The 20,750-nt window shown below is 44.9% G+C and overlaps 1 protein-coding gene across 2 annotated transcripts; it reads right to left on the bottom strand.

Moving 5' to 3' along the window:
* Positions 1–766: 766 nt before the first annotated feature.
* Positions 767–20,098, bottom strand: golga5 (golgin A5). Of its 2 annotated transcripts, XR_010453168.1 has the most exons (14): positions 19,908–20,098; positions 18,816–19,526; positions 18,384–18,620; positions 17,925–18,144; positions 17,239–17,362; positions 14,636–14,839; positions 14,330–14,500; positions 13,909–14,037; positions 11,249–11,347; positions 9,769–9,994; positions 6,258–6,357; positions 5,312–5,375; positions 2,423–3,462; positions 767–2,382 (listed from the first exon to the last, which is right to left on the bottom strand). XR_010453168.1 is itself a non-coding variant. In XM_064953117.1 (13 exons), the coding sequence occupies exons 2-13, from the start codon at positions 19,516–19,518 to the stop codon at positions 3,376–3,378; spliced, it is 2,364 nt and encodes a 787-aa protein (XP_064809189.1). In that variant the 5' UTR covers positions 19,519–19,526; positions 19,908–20,098; the 3' UTR covers positions 767–3,375. The 2 variants fall into 2 exon arrangements, 1 of the variants encoding a protein (XP_064809189.1); XM_064953117.1 differs by having other exon boundaries at positions 767–3,462.
* Between the last annotated feature and the right edge of the window lie 652 nt (positions 20,099–20,750).

A 20,750-nucleotide genomic window follows, 5' to 3' on the forward strand; every position in this document is an offset into this window, starting at 1 on the left:
TGGAGGCTGTTATAGCGGCAATGTTCCAACATCTAGTGGAAAGCCTTCCCAGAAGAGTGGAGGCTGTTATAGCGGCAATGTTCCAACATCTAGTGGAAAGCCTTCCCAGAAGAGTGGAGGCTGTTATAGCGGCAATGTTCCAACATCTAGTGGAAAGCCTTCCCAGAAGAGTGGAGGCTGTTATAGCAGCAATGTTCCTACATCTAGTGGAAAGCCTTCCCAGAAGAGTGGAGGCTGTTATAGCAGCAATGTTCCTACATCTAGTGGAAAGCCTTCCCAGAAGAGTGGAGGCTGTTATAGCGGCAATGTTCCAACATCTAGTGAAAGCCTTCCCAGAAGAGTGGAGGCTGTTATAGCGGCAATGTTCCAACATCTAGTGGAAAGCCTTCCCAGAAGAGTGGAGGCTGTTATAGCAGCAATGTTCCAACATCTAGTGGAAAGCCTTCCCAGACGAGTGGAGGCTGTTATAGCAGCAAAAGGGGGACCAACTCTATATTGATGCCCATGATTTTGGAATGAGATGTTCGACTAGCAGGTGTCCACATACACTACATGGCCAAAAGTATGTAGTGTATGTAGGGTCAGGGAGATGAGTTTTGGCCAGGCCAAACCTTTGGTTGTTCAGGGTGTGTTGGCCTACGATAGTTTCCAAGGAGGAATCTGCTATAATTAATTTATAGCATGTCAATTTCCTGTCAGGCAAGTAATGGACTGAAGCAAATAATTTATGCATCCACAGACAGATGAAACAAAAACCGCGTTTTTATCTTCAGGTTTGATGTTTATTAAAATAATCCTTTTCACATTTAAATAATCCTCAGTAGCTAAGTTTTCCATCCAATTGGAGAGACAGATTTTCATGTGAATATTCTAGAATCCGCATAAAAAGAAAATATGCAAATGTTTATTTGTCAAAACGGCAGCCAAGCATCGATCATCATGTCACCAGAATAAGACCCTCGACATTTATTGGAAAGGAGCATCGAGATCACCGTGCACTTCTTCGCCCACCCTGTGAAATTCATCATAACCTAGTTCATACAGTTTTATTAGGCTACAGATGGTTTTCCGAGTCGTTGTGGAAACACATACACACACACACCATATCATTGCGTGACTCCCAAGTTTACGTCCATATGATAGTTATTAGATCAATATTTTCGCATAAAAAGGATGTTTCCACCACCATTTCTCGCATAATACATTTTACCGACACAAAAATAATCCACCATGTTAATTATCTGTCGGCATTTATACTACTGTACCGAAATGTTTCCCGGTTTCCATACCAGCTTTATATATAATATATATATATATAATCTTTTTCTATAATCTTTTTCTAGGTATGGTTTTACTCACATGAAGACTGTGGATGGAAACAGTTTATTTCCGCCATAGAAAGGAACAGATTTAAGACGGGGAGGGTTACATCATACAGGAGACGGGGAGGGTTACATCATACAGGAGACGGGGATAAGGAGAAATGAAAAGAACTGTAATGAATATGCCGTCATCACTGCACCAACCACCAGCATCTGACTGCGTAATAACAGCTAAAAAACACCGTTCTACTGTGACTGACCTGTGGCTCTATAGGTAGGACGGGGGGGACGGGGGGTGAGTTGCACAATACTAGTAACTTTCTCCAAAATTCACAGAAATCCAAGTTGGACGATTCCAGTTAGTGGATCCCCCCCTCCTTGGTTATTCTCCTGATTGCAGGAAACTGCCAGAGAGAATGTCTGGAAAACCTTGACATTTTGGGTAAAGTTACAAGAATTGTGTAACCCTTAGGAGGTGGATAACAGGGTAAAGTGATCCTAAGTCAGTCCGTGTCCCATAGAGTAGCTAACATGTCAGTTCTGTGCCTATCGAGTCATTAAATCAGTAGCTTGTTCCATCCCTACTCCCAACTAGCCTTTGGTCTCAGATCTAGGTGTGCTTTCGAGCCAACTCCTATGGTCATTGTCATGCCAACGGAGAACGGCGCTGGCAAAACACAGACCTGCCAACCTTGAAGTATCACTTAAGCGCGGCACCAGACCCCATTAACAACATTTTACATTAAACAAAAAAAAACAACTTTAAAACTGCCATTTCTTGAAACCTAGTCTTATATTATATCAAATGTAGTTATTGTGTTTGATCCTAAATCAAATTGGAGGTGGTCTCAATGACACGTTCACATTTTTTTCTAGGTTCAATTTAGGGGAAATTCTAATTAATAGATGTCTTTATGTGGATAGAGTCTAATGAAAGTGTAAACTGCCGTTTTCATTTTGTTATGGGGAGAATTCTGAATAATTCAATGACTTGATGCAATGTATTAGGTCTAGCTTAGTGTCGGCTATATGGAACATGAAACAACTGAATGAGAGCCACCTCAACTGAATGAGAGCCACCTCAACTGAATGAGAGCCACCTCAACTGAATGAGAGCCACCTCAACTGGTTTCCAGATCTCTATCCCTGATCTAATCCATCAGGTCTGACTACTAGACTACCATTCATTCAACATGCCTTGTTGTCATTGGTGAACTGATTTACCACAGCATTAGCAGCCTACTGTTGACATCTAGCTATAATCAAAAGGACAGATCAAAAAAACTGATCAATTGGCCTAGTAATCGCTAAAACGTCCTAACTTAACTTTCTGTGAAGGACGGTACCGGGTGGAGGAGCTCTCTCTGCCATGACCGTTTCCCATCCGCGCAACGACGCGCACATTTCCCCCCCTTCGCTCGTCAACGCTCTCGTGTTACGGAGAGCAAAAACGTGTGCAGTCAAGAAAATGTTCTCGGTTCGTTTAATAAATGTTGTAGCTAACTTACGTTCGTCGTAATGACGCCTTAACCAAGGCGCTAACTACAAAATAATAGTGGTTATGTGCTTGACTAAACACACAATTCTGGAAAATGTATTAATTAAGCAAAACAATTCGTTCTCCTTTCCCCCCCCTTTTTTCACACATCAGCGGTATCAACGGACGCGGCGGAGACCTGTCATCCAGCCTGAGAAATGGTTCTATGACTTTAGGGTTACCGGCTGTAGCTGAGAGATAGAGATTTTTCCTCCTCTGATTAGCTCAGCTCCAACTTATGACGGTTGAGTCAAAAGCCACAATTCATTCGCCGATTTAAAAAGCCTATTTGTGTTATTTTAAACGTCCCCCCCTCCTCCATACCAACATATTTATGACCTAAAATTGTGTGCATGGTAGGAAGGTCTGAACAGCACAAACAGATCTGGCACCAGGCTAGTCTTTGATGACAAAGAGAACGCATCTTCACCTTACCCCAGATCACAACAACATACATATACATATACATATATATATATATAAAGCTCTATCTTGACATCGTTCAGGCCTTGAGTTCTATGTCCCTGCAGGATGGTCGTGGATCTCATGCATCTCTGGAGAATAGGTCAACAGAACAATCATGACCCATAGGTGCAGTAGTGCCTGAAGAAAAACATAAAAAAACAAACTGGGCTTTAAATGATCATTGTGACACATTTATTTTGAAACAGCAAGAGGTTTGTACTGATTTCATTGGTTTTATTCAGTTAAAAAGGAAGAGAGAATTTTAACTTATACACTGCTCAAAAAAATAAAGGGAACCCTTAAAACAACACAATGTAACTCCAAGTCAATCACACTTCTGTGAAATCAAACTGTCCACTTGAAAAGCAACACTGATTGACAACACATTTCACATGCTGTTGTGCAAATGGAATAGACAACAGGTTGAAATTATAGGCAATTAGAAAGACACCCCCAATAAAGGAGTGGTTCTGCAGGTGGGGACCACAGACCACTTCTCAGTTCCTATGCTTCCTGGCTGATGTTTTGGTCACTTTTGAATGCTGGCGGTGCTTTCACTCTAGTGGTAGCATGAGACGGAGTCTACAACCCACACAAGTGGCTCAGGTAGTGCAGCTCATCCAGGATGGCACATCAATGCGAGCTGTGGCAAGAAGGTTTGCTGTGTCTGTCTGCGTAGTGTTCAGAAAATGGAGGCGCTACCAGGAGACAGGCCAGTACATCAGGAGACGTGGAGGAGGCCGTAGGAGGGCAACAACCCAGCAGCAGGACCACTACCTGCGCCTTTGTGCAAGGAGGAGCACTGCCAGAGCCCTGCGAAATTACCTCCAGCAGGCCACAAATGTGCATGTGTCTGCTCAAACGGTCAGAAACTGGCTCCATGAGGGTGGTATGAGGGCCCGATGTCCACAGGTGGGGGTTGTGCTTACAGCCCAACACCGTGCAGGACATATGGCATTTGCCAGAGAACACCAAGATTGGCAAATTCGCCACTGGCACCCTGTGGTCTTCACAGATGAAAGCAGGTTCACACTGAGCACATGTGACAGTCTGGAGACGCCGTGGAGAACGTTCTGCTGCCTGCAACATCCTCCAGCATGACCGGTTTGGCGGTGGGTCAGTCATGGTGTGGGGTGGCATTTCTTTGGGGGGGCTGCACAGCCCTCCATGTGCTCGCCAGAGGTAGCCTGACTGCCATTAGGTACCGATAATGACATCCTCAGACCCCTTGTGAGACCATATGCTGGTATGGTATGTAACGTTTATGGTAGTAATTTATTTAACTTTGTCTCCTCGGTAAGAAAAGCACCACTTATTTTTAAAATTAGGAATCCAATGTGCCATTTGTTTATTTCTGTGGCTGGAGTGTGTCAGCAGTTCCTGCAAGAGGAAGGCATTGATGCTATGGACTGGCCCGCCCGTTCCCCAGCACATCTGGGACATCATGTCTCGCTCCATCCACCAACGCCACGTTGCACCACAGACTGTCCAGGGGTTGGCGGATGCTTTAGTCCAGGTCTGGGAGGAGATCCCTCAGGAGACCATCCACCACCTCATCAGGAGCATGCCCAGGCGTTGTAGGGAGGTCATACAGGCACGTGGAGGCCACACACACTACTGAGCCTCATTTTGACTTGTTTTAAGGACATTACATCAAAGTTGGATCAGCCTGTAGTGTGGTTTTCCACTTTAATTTTGAGTGTGACTCCAAATCCAGACCTCCATGGGTTGATAAATTTGATTTCCATTGATCATTTTTGTGTGATTTTGTTGTCAGCACATTCAACTATGTAAAGAAAAGTATTTAATAAGAATATTTCATTCATTCAGATCTTGGATGTGTTGTTTTAGTGTTCCCTTTATTTTTTTGAGCAGTGTATTTTGGTTAGCGTTACATGTATAGTAATTCATGTAGTTGCAATTTAAAAAAAAGAGTTTGCGATACGAAAAAAAATACACAAATAGCATTAGAGCAAAAGACCCTCACCATATACAGTATTACAAAAACCCGAGCCATGGGGTAGCGTCGCAGGAAGATTCCTAACCGGATGCTGGAAGGACAAGATTTTCGGATTATTGTCGAGGTGAGATATAAATGTGCGACACTCGTGTGGTTGAATGGTAAACATTCGTGCCTATAAAATCTGAATTAAGCATGACAACGTACAGAACGAGAATGAAATTCCACTGCTCTAACAATAACAAACAATTCCTCACAACTATACCTGCAAGTTAAGTTTATGGTAACATTCCTGAAACTAAAATAAGAGCCTTGAAGGTCTTGTGGTTGATTGGCCCGCCCACCCCCGTTTCCCGTCCTGTCTGGCCCGCCCACCCCGTTTCCCGTCCTGTCTGGCCCGCCCACCCCGTATCCCGTCCTGTCTGGCCCGCCTACCCCCGTTTCCCGTCCTGTCTGGCCCGCCCACCCCCCTTTCCCGTCCTGTCTGGCCCGCCCACCCCCTTTCCCGTCCGGTCTGGCCCGCCCACCCCCTTTCCCCGTCCGGTCTGGCCCGCCCACCCCCTTTCCCGTCCTGTCTGGCCCGCCCACCCCGTTTCCCGTCCTGTCTGGCCCGCCCACCCCCGTTTCCCGTCCTGTCTGGCCCGCCCACCCCGTTTCCCGTCCTGTCTGGCCCGCCCACCCCGTTTCCCGTCCTGTCTGGCCCGCCCACCCCCGTTTCCCGTCCTGTCTGGCCCGCCGACCCCGTTTCCCGTCCTGTCTGGCCCGCCCACCCCCGTTTCCCGTCCTGTCTGGCCAGCCTACCCCCGTTTCCCGTCCTGTCTGGTCCGCCTACCCCCGTTTCTGTACTGTCTGAATAAAAGCATAATAAAACAAAATAAAACAAATAAAATAAATATATATAAATCACACTCCTTTTAAAAACCACAAAAAAAGTATGTTATGATACGGCCAACCCTCTGGTATAATAGCTCACCTGAACCAGTCGATGGTGCTGGCTGCCTTGCGTACCTGTCCATACACTCCTGGACTGTCGTGGTCGTTGAACAGGACTGGTGCATTCCTCTGTCGTGTCCCTGTGTGAAGTTAACATAAAAGGCCTTTTTAGTCCTGCCATCCAAGAGGTTATGGTGAAAACATAAACAAATCGCACATCTTTTACTAGTCGCATCTCAGCTTCCCCAAAATCTGCTCATATCTCACATTTTACTAGTAACATCTCAGCTTCCCCAAAATCTGCTCAAATCTCCTTAAAAAAATAAATAAAAATTACTCTGTGCCCTGCAAATACATTCTCTAGAACTGGATAAAAAAAAGACCAGCCACGAACAATAAAATCAGTGGAATTGTGAGATTAAAAAGTCCTACTACCACTGGAGCAAATTAGTGCTCCATTTAGAAACAAGGGAGACGACTTCTCTATTTCGAAACAAGGGAGACGACTTCTCTATTTAGAAACAAGGGAGACGACTTCTCTATTTCGAAACAAGGGAGACGACTTCTCTATTTCGAAACAAGGGAGACGACTTCTCTATTTCGAAACAAGGGAGACGACTTCTCTATTTCGAAACAAGGGAGACGACTTCTCTATTTGGAACAAGGAGACGACTTCTCTATTTCGAAACAAGGGAGACGCCTTCTCTATTTCGAAACAAGGGAGACGACTTCTCTATTTCGAAACAAGGGAGACGACTTCTCTATTTCGAAACAAGGGAGATCTGTCCCCCCTAATCTTGCTGTTCCCCCCCTAATCTTGCTGTTCCCCCCCTAATCTTGCTGTTCCCCCCGAGAAGTGTCAACATAAAAAAAACGATATGGTAAATCTGTGAGTCCTTCCGATGTACAACTGGATTCTGTTCATTCTGATTCCGCTTTCTTGTTGTATGTTCCCCTTGTTGTATAGCTGCATTTCTCTTGTTGTGTAGCTGTAAAGGCCTCTGATACACTAGGCTACAGTGAACTTAAAGACAAAAACAAAACTACTTTAGGGGTAATGAAACATTGTAAGAGAGTAGAGAACTGAAAGTGAATCAGTTTTGTTTAGTTCTGCTGGTTGTCATGTTTAATGTAATCTTGTTTGTTCAAGCTCTGAAAAAACGTTGTGAAGACTCAAATTGATATTGAAGTTGGTATTCTGAGCAGTGAGCAAAACAAACAAACGCACACAACAATTATTTCTTTGATGAAATATTTCTTTGATGAAATATTTCTCAGTTATGATTTTATGCAGATGTCTCAAAAGCTTCTGCAGAAAAGAACTAGATAATGTTGTCGGTTGTCAAATTAAGTATTAATGTCATAGCCATGTTTAGTCAATTCCACATGGAATAACACTGTATGTGCTTTCATATAGGATCTAGCTGTGAGGTGAGCTGTGACTTGTTGACCAGAACCAGGCTTTCCTCCCAGCTTCCTGTTGTTGTGAAAAGTGAGCCTGATTTTGGACCAGCTGCTGACCAACAGGCTTTTTCCAGACAGGAGTGTGAAGAAGCCTGGTCACATGTTGTCAACACATAACTATTACTCCCGGGCCTTAGACAAATTTTCACTTCAAAACTGAAGCAACAGAAGTGGGTTTGAAAAGTCACCCAACTGAAAGCTCAGAGGAATTTTTAAATAGACAGAATCAAAAGGGATTATACAGGAATCTGAACATCGAAATGTTAAGTGAGTTTGAGGAAGAGAGAAGGATCCGAGTTTGTCTCTAAAGTACAAATGCAGCACGATGTCAGATAAAAGGACAACCTAAAAGGCACAGCTCTGAACAAAACAGGTTCCCAACAGGTTCCCACCAAAACACACAGAAATGATGTGAACAAAACAGGTTCCCACCAAAACACATGGAAAGAATGTGAACAAAACAGGTTCCTAACCCACCAAAACACATGGAAATGATGTGAACAAAACAGGTTCCTAACCCACCAAAACACATGGAAAGGATGTGAACAAAACAGGTTCCTAACCCACCAAAACACATGGAAATTATGTGAACAAAACAGGTTCCTAACCCACCAAAACACATGGAAAGAACGTGAACAAATCAAGTTCCTAACCCACCAAAACACATGGAAAGAACGTGAACAAATCAAGTTCCTAACCCCACACAAGGTTAGAAAATCCAAAGGAGATGAAAAGCAAGAGAAAAGCACTACCACTGCACTGAATGTGGGAGTATGTTTTCACACTCTGCAGATCTTATAAAGCACCAGCGTGGATCCACACAGGAGAAAGATCCTTCCCCTTGTACAGCGTATGTAAAAAATAAAAAATAAAGAAGGAGTTTGTCATACACAATCTCTCTCAGTAGGCACAAGTTAATCCACACAGGAGGAAAACCACCACTGTTGCCAACAATGTGGTACATCTTTCGTCGAAACGATAAACTTGATAATAAACACATGATGATCCACACTGGGTTAAAGACCACACACCTGTGATGAGTGTGGGAAGACTTTTCACTAGCAGTGAAAAATGAGAACGTCCTTATCACTCTGCATTGAATGTAGGAAGACATTAACACCAGTGATCTTACAAGCCACCAGGTGATCCACACAGAAGAAATAGCCTTCTCTTCTACAGAGTGTGGAAAGAGCTCCCGTGATTCCTTCACGCTCAGTAAGTGCAAGAGAGTTCCCACGGGAGAGACCCTACCTCTGCTCTCAGTGTGGAAAATGCTTTACACACACCAAAACATTTGAGTGGTCGTTTGAAGACAAAAAAAGAAAAATGCTTCCCAAATCTCAAATCAATGTATTTATTCACTTGCAACGACGATCTATCAAATAAAGTTATCTGAAGAAAAGGACCACTTTAACCAACTGGTCCAGGGGTTGGAAAACATCTTGGCTCGAGGGCAACACCCGGATTTCAAAACTCAGCAGAGGGCAGCACTAGATTCATCTTCAGACCGATTTGTTCGTCAAAAACAAATTTGCAAGCCAGCAAAAGAGCAGTTATTTAAAAAATATATTAATATTATATTAAAAGTCCATTATAATTTTCTACATACTTCATCTAGTTTTAGACAATCAAGAGTAGCCTGGAGTTTGTTTTTCCCACCCAAATAATAATTCCCCACCCTGAACTAGCCCTTAGCCTGGACCCAGACCAATACCTAAAGGAGATGGGTAAACACATTATTATAATATTAACATATCTGGGACAACCAGGCTACCTAATCATATCCGTCCACATGACAACCAGGCTACCTAATCATATCCGTCCACATGACAACCAGGCTACCTAATCATATCCGTTCACATGAAAACCAGGCTACCTTACCATATCCATCCACATGACAACCAGGCTACCTAATCATATCTGTTCACATGACAACCAGGCTACCTATAATCATATCTGTTCACATGACAACCAGGCTACCTAATCATATCCATCCACATGACATCAGTCTCACCTGAGCTGGTCAAAAATAGTGTACTAAATGTATATAGGATGCTATTTTATTTTTAAACAGGCCCCGCCCTCACCTGGGCTCTCCATGCTGCTCATGTTAATGGCCGGCCCCCCGGTCTGCCCTCCTCCCTGGACGCTCTTCAGCTGGGTCTCTAGCCTCTCTAGCTGGAAGACCAGTGAGCTCTTCTCTGTTCCCAGGGACTCCAACATGGTCTGTTTCTGGATCAGAGTCTCCGTCAGCTGGTGTAACCTGCTCTCTAGCTCCACCTGGCTACTGCTGCTCAGAGCCTTATTGGTCAGCTAGGGAGGGGGCGGGGAAAGGGAAATGTTACATTACTTGTGCTACTTCTAAAAATCAAATAAGAGTATTGGTCACTTACAGCAAAGCAGATGTTATATATCGTGCAGTGAAATGCTTATAGTCCTAAAATTATTCTCCTAAAAAATGTGCCCTTTTTTTGACATTCTACTGCATTGTTAGGAGCTAGGACTATAAGCATTTCACTGCACGATATATATATATATTATATATATATATATATATATATATTTTATTATGTGAACTTTATCGACATACACTACCGTTCAAAAGTTTGGGATCATTTAGAAACGTCCTTGTTTTTTTAAAGAAAAGCACGGTTTTTTTTTTTGTCCATTAAAAATAACGTCAAATTGGTCAGAAATACTGTGTGGACATTGTTAATGTTGTACATGACTATTGTAGCTGGAAACGGATAGATTTTTTAACCAGAATACAAAAGAGTGGGAGGCCCCGGGGCACAACTGAGCAAGAGGACAAGTACATTAGAGTGTCTAGTTTGAGAAACAGACGCCTCACAAGTCCTCAACTGGCAGCTTCATTAAATAGTACCAGTAAAACACCAGTCTCAACGTCAACAGTGAAGAGGAGACTCCGGGATGCTGGCCTTCTAGGCAGAGTTCCTCTGTCCAGTCTCAACGTCAACAGTGAAGAGGTGACTCCGGGATGCTGGCCTTCTAGGCAGAGTTCCTCTGTCCAGTCTCAACGTCAACAGTGAAGAGGCGACTCCGGGATGCTGGCCTTCTAGACAGAGTTCCTCTGTCCAGTCTCATCGTCAACAGTGAAGAGGCGACTCCGGGATGCTGGCCCTCTAGGCAGAGTTCCTCTGTCCTGTCTCAACGTCAACAGTGAAGAGGCGACTCCGGGATGCTGGCCCTCTAGGCAGAGTTCCTTTGTCCAGTGTCTGTATTCTTTTTCCCATCTTAATCTTTTCTTTTTATTGGCCAGTCTGAGATATGTCTTTTTCTTTGCCTAGAAGGCCAGCATCCCGGAATCGCCTCTTCACTGTTGACGTCGAGACTGGTGCTTTGCAGGTACAATTTAATGAAGCAGCCAGTTGAGGACTTGTAAACAATTGTTGGAAAAATGAGTTGTGTCATGCACAAAGTAGATGTCCTAAAAGACTTGCCAAAACTATAGTTTGTTAACAAGAAATTTGTGGAGCGGTTGAAAAATGAATGTTAACGACTCCGACTTAAGTGTATGTAAACTTCCGACTTCAACTGTCTATATACCTGGTTTCTGAGTTTCTGGATCTCGTCTTCCCGATCCTTGATGCGACTCTGCAGTGTTGTCTTGGCACGGTGGTTTTCCTCCTCGACATACTGTAGCTCCTACATCACACACACACAAAATGTCCCCCTTAGCCCAGATATAGAGAAAGAAACAGGCAGGGACTACCTGGACATGTGGTCGAATAAGAAACGCACGTTTTACATTGCAAAACGTTTCATAATGTGTTTTTTTTTTTTTCCGTTGCACACCTTAAATGAATAGGACCCAAGGTCCACGTTTTATTAATAGGATTGCTTTGGATATGCTTGGGTATACATCATCCAATGAGATGCTTACTTGCAGGTTCCTTCGACTATGCAACAATAAGAAAAAAATAAGAATACAAAAAAAATAGAATACACATTTTAGCATCAGTATAACACAGGAAGGCAACATTTATAATATTTTCAGGTGTATTGGGGAAGGGGGGGGGATGGGGGGGGGGCAGTGTATAAACTGAGCAGTATAATAAGAGTCTGGTAGCAACAGTTGTGATGTGTGTAGCATGAACGTACACCACATGGCCAAACCTATGTGAACACATGCTCGTCGAACATCTCATGCCAAAACCATGGGCATTAATATGGAGTCGGTCCCCCTTTTGCTGCTATGACAGCCTCCACTCTTCTGGGAAGGCTTTCCACTAGATGCTGGAACATTGCTGCTATAACAGCCTCCACTCTTCTGGGAAGGCTTTCCACTAGATGTTGGAACATTGCTGCTATAACAGCCTCCACTCTTCTGGGAAGGCTTTCCACTAGATGTTGGAACATTGCTGCTATAACAGCCTCCACTCTTCTGGGAAGGCTTTCCACTAGATGTTGGAACATTGCTGCTATAACAGCCTCCACTCTTCTGGGAAGGCTTTCCACTAGATGTTGGAACATTGCTGCTATAACAGCCTCCACTCTTCTGGGAAGGCTTTCCACTAGATGTTGGAAAATTGCTGCTATAACAGCCTCCACTCTTCTGGGAAGGCTTTCCACTAGATGTTGGAACATTTCTGCGGGGACTTGCTTCCATTCAGCCACAAGAACATTAGTGAGGTCGGGTACTGATGTTGGGGCGATTAGGTCTGGCTCGCAGTCGGCATCCAATTCATCCCAAAGGTGTTCGATGGAGTCAAGGTCAGGGCTCTGTGAAGGCTAGTCAAGTTCTTCCACACCGATCTCGACAAACCATTTTTGAACGGGACCTTGCTTTGTGCATTGTCATGCTGAAACAGGAAAGGGCTGTTGCCACAAAGCTGGAAGCACAGAATCGTCTAGAATGTCATTGTATGCTGTAGCATTAAGGTTGCCCTTCAGTGGAACTAAGGGGCCTCGCCCGAACCGTGAAAAACAGCCCCAGACCATTATTCCTCCTCTACCAAACTTTACAGTTGGCACTATCTATTTCGGGCAGGTAGCATTCTCCTGGCATCCGCCAAACCCAGATTCATCAGTCAAACTGCCAGATGTTGAAGCGTGATTCATCACTCCAGAAAATGTGTTTCCACTGCCCCGGAGTCCAATAGCGGCAAGCTTTACACAACTGCCAATGAGGTTGCTTGGCTCGATTTTATACACCCGTCAGCAACGGGGGTGTGGCTGAAAAAGGGGTGTGTCCACATACTGTGTGTATGTCTGTGTATTTGTGCGTGAGTGAGTGCATGTGTGCGGAGAATCAGCGCAGGTGGTCAGTCCAGTTCAAGTGTTCAGCAGTCTGATGGCTTGTAAATAGAAACCGTCTCTGAACCTGTTGGTATCAGACCTCATGCTCTGATACAGTCTTCCCAACGCTAAGGGAGAGAACAGATCGTGGCTGCGGTGTGTGGGGTTCTTGATGATGCTTCCTCAGACACCATTTTGAGTTGAAGTCCTGTTTCCTCTGCTTGCTGAAGTCAACAATCAACTCCTCTGTTTCGCTGACACTGATGGAGAGGTTGTTGTCATGACACCACAATGCCAGTTCGCTGACCTCTTCCCTAAAGGCTGTCTCATTGTTGTTGGTTATCAGGACTACAACCGTGACGTGTCGTCAGCAGGAATTGGTGTCGTGCAAAGTCACACAGTTGTGGGTGAACAGGGAGTACAGCAGAGGACTGAGGACACACCCCTGGGGGACCCCTGTGTTAAGAGTCAGTGTGGAGGAGGTGTTGTTGACAAACCTCACAAGCCTGTGGTCTGCCCGTCAGTGAGACCAGAATCCATTTGCAGTGGGTGGTGTCCAGACCCTGGGCTCAGTGTTGAGCTTGGATGGAACAATAGTGTTGAATGCTGAACTGTAGTCAATGAACAGCATTCTTTGACTAAAAAAAATAAAAAACTTTTACCCCAGTTTCACGGTATCTAATTGGTAGTTACAATCTTGTCTCATCGCGGCAACTCCCGTACGAAAAGCGTCAGTCCTAGCTTGCTATTATGAAATTCTATTTTTCAACAACGCCAATAATGTTTTGAAAAAAAAAACAGACTTTTGCTTTCAAAAGCAGCTCAAACATAAAACATACAACAATGACCTTCCGAGCCATTGAATTATAGTGTACATGACAGAGAAATAACGCATGCTCTAGAATGCCCTTCAAGCCAATCAGAAAGGAGTATTCAACAACGCCCGTGGTATAATAATGTTCTGCTACCTGTTTGTAGCGTTCCACCTCGGCCTCCACTTCCTGCTTGGCTCTGGTCTGTCGGGCCTGTTGCTCCTGATTCTCCAGCTGCTGCTCTCGCCACGTCTCTGCCTCAGTCAGGGCCGCTACCTCCAAGTCCTGGGAGAAGAAAGGTCACAACATCTCACTCTTACAGCCAGGTCATCCAGCTACCAAGGTTGTCTTGAAGAAAGCATGTCCTGTGTGGCTCAGTTGGTGCCATGCAACGGCAAGGTGAGGAGTTCAAGTCCCGCAGGGATAGTGCAGGAATCACATCAACATACTAAAAAATTGTATGCACTCACATTGTACTGTAAGTTGCTTTGTATGTGTGCTAAGGGGTGTTTGCCGAGAGAGGGTCGGCCCGAGAGAGGGATACATATCATTGAAACCATCTCCAGTCCCTTCTCACTTGTATCTCAGCACGGAGCGTCTGCATCTGTCCCTGTAGTTTCTGGATCTCATCTCTCTGCAGCTCCTTCTCATGTCTAAGCTCCTCCAGCTCCAAAACTCCGGCTCCTCCTCCTTCCAGACCATCCAAGCCTGACCCCTCCTTCAGGCTGCTGATCAGCTTCTCTTTGGACTGGAGAGGACACACAGACCACACAAACAAAAGCATTGGAAAGGAAATAGTGAGCTGTGTCCTAAATCTCCCATATGTGACAGACAATAATAATAATAATAATTATTATTATTATTAAAGATCTCTATCTCTTACCTGTAGTATGCGGGAGGCTTTGTGTTTATAGTCCTGTAACTCCTGCTTGGCAGTCTCGGCTGCGTTCCGGGCACTCCTCATCTGCTGTTGGAGGTCCTCGACCCGGTGCTTGTCATCCGACGCTCGTCTCTCTGCGCCCGTCACAGCCTCCGCTAGTGTCTGCCTCTCAGCCTCCACCTTGGATAGCCGCACCGCAAACTCACTCTGTGTGAACCAAGGAGACGACACGTTATATAGTCTATGATTGACTTTACAGTGCATTTCGGGAAAGTATTTCAGACCCCCTTGACTTCTTACACATTTCGTTACAGCCTTATTCTAAAATGTATTAAATAAAACTAAATCAAACACACAATACCCCATTATGACATCACAATACCCCATAATGACATCACAATATCCCATTATGACATCACAATATCCCATTATGACATCACAATATCCCATTATGACATCACAATACCCAATAATGACAAAGCAAAACATGTTTAAAAAAAAATATATATTAAAAAAAAAACAAAAAAAAAACAAACATTATTTACATAATTATTCAGACACTTTGTTATGAGACTCGAAATTGCGCTCGGCTGCATCCTGTTTCCATTGACCATCTCTAAGATGTTTCTACAACTTGATTGGACATGGTTTGGAAAGGCACACACCTGTCTATATAAATGGTCCCACATTTGAAAGTGCATGTCAGAGCCAAAACCAAGCAATGACGTGGAAGGAATTGTCCATAGAGCTCCGAGACAGGATTGTGTCGAGGCGGGGCCTCCCGAGTGGTGCAGTGGTCTAAAGCACTGCATCGCAGTTGCTAGCTGTTCCATTAGAGATCTTGGTTAGAGTCTAGGCTCTGTCGCAGCCGGGAGACCTATGGGGTGGCGCACAATTGGCCCAGCGTCGTCCTGCTTAGCGGGGAGGGTTTGGCCGGCATGGATGTCCCTGTCCCATCGCACTCTAGCGACTCCTGTGGAGGGCCGGGCGCATGTACGCTGACACGGTCGCCAGGTGTAACGATGTTTCCTCAGACACGTTGGTGCGGCTGGCTTCCGGGTTAAGCGGGCGTTGGGTCATGAAGCAGTGCGGCTTGGTTGGGTCGTGTTTCGGAGGACATACGGCTCTCGACCTTTGCCTCTCCAGAGTCCGCACGGGAGTTTTAGCGATGAGACAAGACTAACTACCAATTAGATACTGGGGATTAAAAAAAATGGGTAAAAAGTAAAAATAAATGTAAATATATTTTTTTTTAATTAAATAAAGGATTGTGACGAAGTACAGATCTGGGGAAAGGTACCAAAACATCCCCAAGAACACAGTGGCCTCCATCATTCTTAAAAAATGGAAGACGTTTGGAACCACCAAGATTCTTCCTAGAGCTGGCTGCCCGGCCAAACTGACCAATCTGAGGGTCTTGTTTAGAGAGGTGACCAAGAACCCGATGGTCACTCTGACAGAGCTCCAGAGTTCCTCTTTGGAGATGGGAGAACCTTCTAGAAGGACAACCATCTCAGCAGCACTCCACTAATCAGGCCTTTATGGTACAGTGGCCAGACGGAAGCCACTCCTCAGTAAAAGGCACATGACAGCCCGCTTGGATGAAACCAAGATTGAACTATTTGGCCTGAATGCCAAGTGTCACGTATGGAGGAAACAACCCACCATCCCTACGGTGAAGCATATTGGTGGGATCATCATGCTGCGGGAATGTTTTTCAGCGGCAGGGACTGGGAGACTAGTCAGGATCGAAGGAAAGATAAATGGAGCAAAGTATAGAGAGATTGTTGATGAAAAACTGCTCCAGAGCGCTCAGGACCTCAGACCGTGGCGAAGGTTCACCTTCCAACAGGACAACGACCCTAAGCACACAGACAAGACTTCGGGACAAGTCTCCGAATGTCCTAGAGTGGCCCAGCCAGAGACCGGACCTGAACCCGATTGAACATCTCTGGAGAGTCCTGAAAATAGCTGTGCAGCGACACTCCCCATCCAACCTGACAGAGCTTGAGAGGATCTGCAGAGAAGAATGGGAGAAACCACCCAAATACAGGTGTACCAAACCTGTATTTCTTTATAGTTGATTTAACTTTTACTTAACTAGACAAGTCAGTTAAGAACAATTTCATATTTACAATGACGGCTTTATGGGGAACAGTGGGTTAAACTGCCTTGTTCAGGGGCAGAAAGACAGATTTTTATCTGGTCAGTTCAGGGATTCAATCTAGCACCCTTTCGGTTACTGGCTCTAACCACTAGGCTACCTGCCGCCACGGGTACGTAGCATCATACCCAAGAAGACTTGAGGCTATAATCTCTGCCAAAGGTGCTTCTTCAAAGTACAGAGTAAAGGGTCTGAATACTTATGTAAATGTGATATTATGGGGTATTGTTTGTAGATTGATTAGGAATAAGGCTGTAACGTAACAAAATGTTGAACAAGTCAAGGGGTTCTTTCTGAATGTACATGAAGAACGTTTCCACTAGTTATACTATCCTTCATTTTGCTTTGACAGATTCAAGATTCATTTAAATATACATATATATATATCAATGTGTACTTGAGAGTTGGGACCGTGTGTGTGTGTGTGTATATATTTTTCTACCTGCATCTGTCTATAGCCATCCTGTTCCCTGCGTAGAGCCATGTCTGCCTCCCTCAGTCTCTCCTGCATGGTCGTCATGGCCTGGGACTGCATACTGCTTCCTTCTGTGTGGTCCTGGAGGATCCTGGACATGATGGGGGTACAAAGTTAGTCGTCGTCTCCCTAGTACTACACAAAACCAACTTCAGTGTGATGCTAACGGCTTCGTTTCCTCCACCGGTTCCCTTGGTTACTGGGCTCGGACCAGTGGTCCTCTGATCATAAAGTCACGTGACCGGACCTCCTTGACAACGTACCAACCAGTTGTCCTACAGAAAAGGATCCGATTCAATAACTTCCTTGGCGACATTTCAAGCTCGCTGTGGAGTGGAGCTTACGGCACGTTCTTACCTCCATGACACATAGAGTAGCTATTCAGAGAGCACCTCACACAGAGCAACACCATGTTTACCATGTGAGCACTGTTACATATGGATTATTCTCAGACTTGATTTATTTTTATATATTTTTTTACTAATATGTAAACGTTGAAGCAGTAGGATAGCCTCATTGACTGGATCTATTCATTCACAAAGATATGGTTAATTCAATTTACCTGGACTTCTGACAAATGTAGTTGTCCTTTTACTAATAATGAATGAAGCAAACAGATTTAGTTCTTCCATCGACAAAGATTGTAAACATACCGGGACCTCTCAGTCTGTGCCTCCTCCAGAGCAGAGCTCCGTGACTTCAGTAACTGATCTGCCTCATCAAGCCTGACCTTCAGCACGGCCAACTGCCCGTCCTTAGCACCGAGGGCCTCTGTGAGGTCATCAACCTGCGACCGCAGCTCCCTGACCGTGCGGTCTGTGCGAGACTGGTCCGAATTCCACTTCTCTGTGCGTAACCGTGCCTGGTTCAATTCTGTAGGAAAGAGATTATGACCATAGTTACGCCCACGACAGACATAAACCAAACCACATTATTTAGGTGTCTGCTCCACATACATGAGCAAAACCTGGTCCCAGATCTGTCAGTGCTGTGTTGGCAAGACAACATCCATCGGCATGACAACGACCATAGGAGTTGGCAAGACAGCATAAACAGATTTGGGTCCGGACATGAGTCTTCTTCCTCAGTGTTCTCTCTCTCAGCTCTCTCACCCTCCTGAGTGTCTTTGGCTCTCTGGATGATGGATGCCAGTTCCTGGTTGAGGGAGGTGACCTCTGACCTCAGTAGCTGGTTCTCCAAACGCAGACTGGACATCATCTGACTCTGCTGCTCCTCTATAGGGGGCTGGGCCAGGGCTGGGGGAGGGACCTCGTATGTGGCTGGAGACTCTGATAGGTAGGTGATAGACTGGGGAACAGCCAACCCAGAGTCAGAACCATCAGGTGTGTCTGGAAAAAAGAGAAAGAGAGAATACATATAAAGGAGGGAACGTTGAGCTGATGATTTAAATTAGCAATTGTAACTAGAACTGTGTTGATTATTTCATGAACTTATATGATGTTGACCAAACATTGAGATAAAATAACGAAAAGAAATACGCGTAAGTGCCTTGACATTAACATTACCAGTTTAAGTGTCAGTACCTTGACTTTCTTTGGCAGAGCCATCCTCCGAACCCCCTGTTTTGGCACTGTGAGTACTGGTGGACAGAGAGCTGTAGCTGGAGGTTCGCGACATGCCCCGTAGGGAGGGGGGCGTGGAGGGGGCTGAGGGGACCATGATGGGGGCAGCAGCCAAGACAGGAGGTGGGGAGCCTGATCCTTCAGGAGATACTCTGAGAGGATCTCTTGGTCTGACCTCCCGCCTCTCATTGGCCGCCGGAGGGTCTGAGCTGTTCAGGAAGTCAAACAACAGGTCATCAGCTACATCTTGCTCACTCTGACTCTTCTTACTGGGCCTCACAAAGCTGGAGGAGGGTTTGATGGAGTTGGAGGAGGAGGCAGTGCTGGAAGACCTCAGGGGAAGGGTGCTGGTAGTGGAGACTGTGGCTGAGCTAGTCAACAGGGAACCTTTGGATTTTTTGATGTTGCCAGCAGCTGCAGTAATGAAACCAGATCCTGGTGTGTTGTGGGAGGTGGAGTTCCCATAGGGGTGTTGCTGTGTCTCTGATGTGTTGGTGCTGTAGCCGGTGCTACTGTACTGAGAGGTTTCGGTGGAGTCAGGAGCATCGTAGGCTGAGGAGAAGGAGGAGGTGCGGCCTTGGGGTTTGGTCAGGCTGGCAGCTCCTGCATCTACTTTATTCAGGAAGTCTTCAGCTTTCCCTGCCAGGTCAGCCAACCAAGACATTCTGCATCCTAGCAACACAAATTAATCAGTTTGTCAGATTCAGAAATTAAATAGCTTTTGTGACAAAATCTCATGTGTATGTCAAAAGACATTCCCCTAAAACCAAAAGATAATGCAAAATGTTATGATGACATTGCTTCTACCGTCCAACAGATAGCAAGATTGTTGATGTTATGGCTAACATCTTTGAAGGCTAGCTAGAAATCCGGGTGATCACTAAGTTAACCCTCAAAATAGTATAAAATGGTCTGTGTGGGTGGGTTTAACAACATACTGAGATATCAACTTTCAGCTTTGGGCATAAATCAGGGGTGGATTACACAGGGTCCGACAACCAAACTATCTTAACATATTAGCATCCATTATCGCTAACTAGCTAGTCGACTTACCGTATAACAACAGCGACGTCCAAAACTAAAAATAAATAAATATCCCAGACAATTTATAGACCGGGATGAATAATCAACAGATAGACTATAGTGTCACATTTACACATTATCTGGTAAATCTTTGTTAGGTCAATATTAGCGTTTGGATCTGTCTCATACGTGGACCAGGAACTAACGCAAGGACCCACAAAAACAGAACGCCTATCTCGATGCCTGATTAAAATACAAGCCAGCTGTCAGGATTTTGACACAGATGGAACAGTAAACCACATGTTTCACCGAATGTATAAATCTGAAGTATCCGGTTGACATTTCCACTCAGCACCAAGGTGATGAGAGGAATCCAAGTAGGGGGAGATGGAATTTGGCCGATATTCTGCAAATGTTCTCATCATGAAACATTTGATCTCAATACCGTTTTGTGTTCCCAAAACTAAAATATGTTACGAATAGGGAGGGCTAAGTTGGTAGACTTGACCATTTTCCAAAGTTTAAAATGTGTTTGTTGTTTAGATGGAGTACAAGGGCGAATTGAGTTATTACACACGAGCACTTCAGTGTGGGCGTTCCCTAACTGAAATATGCAAATAAACGATAGAACCCACCAATAGGATCTCGATAACTCGTACTTGGGTCTGCCCACGATGATTCATTTGCTCCCATTGGTAACGACAGGCCATGGTCAATCTTGGCTTAGTTATAACAAATAATTGGTTTTGAACATATTTCTGGAGAGAAATTGTTGACCACTGTGATATTAGGGCTCCCGAGTGGTGCAGCCGTTTATTAAGGCACTGCTCCTCAGTGCAAGCGGCATCACTACAGTCCCTGGTTCAAAACCAG

Source organism: Oncorhynchus masou, chromosome 32 (genome assembly GCF_036934945.1).
Source record: "Oncorhynchus masou masou isolate Uvic2021 chromosome 32, UVic_Omas_1.1, whole genome shotgun sequence".
Lineage (NCBI taxonomy): Eukaryota > Metazoa > Chordata > Actinopteri > Salmoniformes > Salmonidae > Oncorhynchus > Oncorhynchus masou.

Excerpts from the sequence above, each read along its gene's own strand:
- golga5 (XM_064953117.1), bottom strand. The coding sequence starts at position 19,518 with ATGTCTTGGTTGGCTGACCTGGCAGGGAAAGCTGAAGACTTCCTGAAT. Across the intron at positions 18,145-18,383 it reads AGCCAAAGACACTCAGGAGG|AATTGAACCAGGCACGGTTA; the intron begins GTGAGAGAGCTG and ends TCTTTCCTACAG. Across the intron at positions 17,363-17,924 it reads GCACAGACTGAGAGGTCCCG|GATCCTCCAGGACCACACAG; the intron begins GTATGTTTACAA and ends CATCATGTCCAG.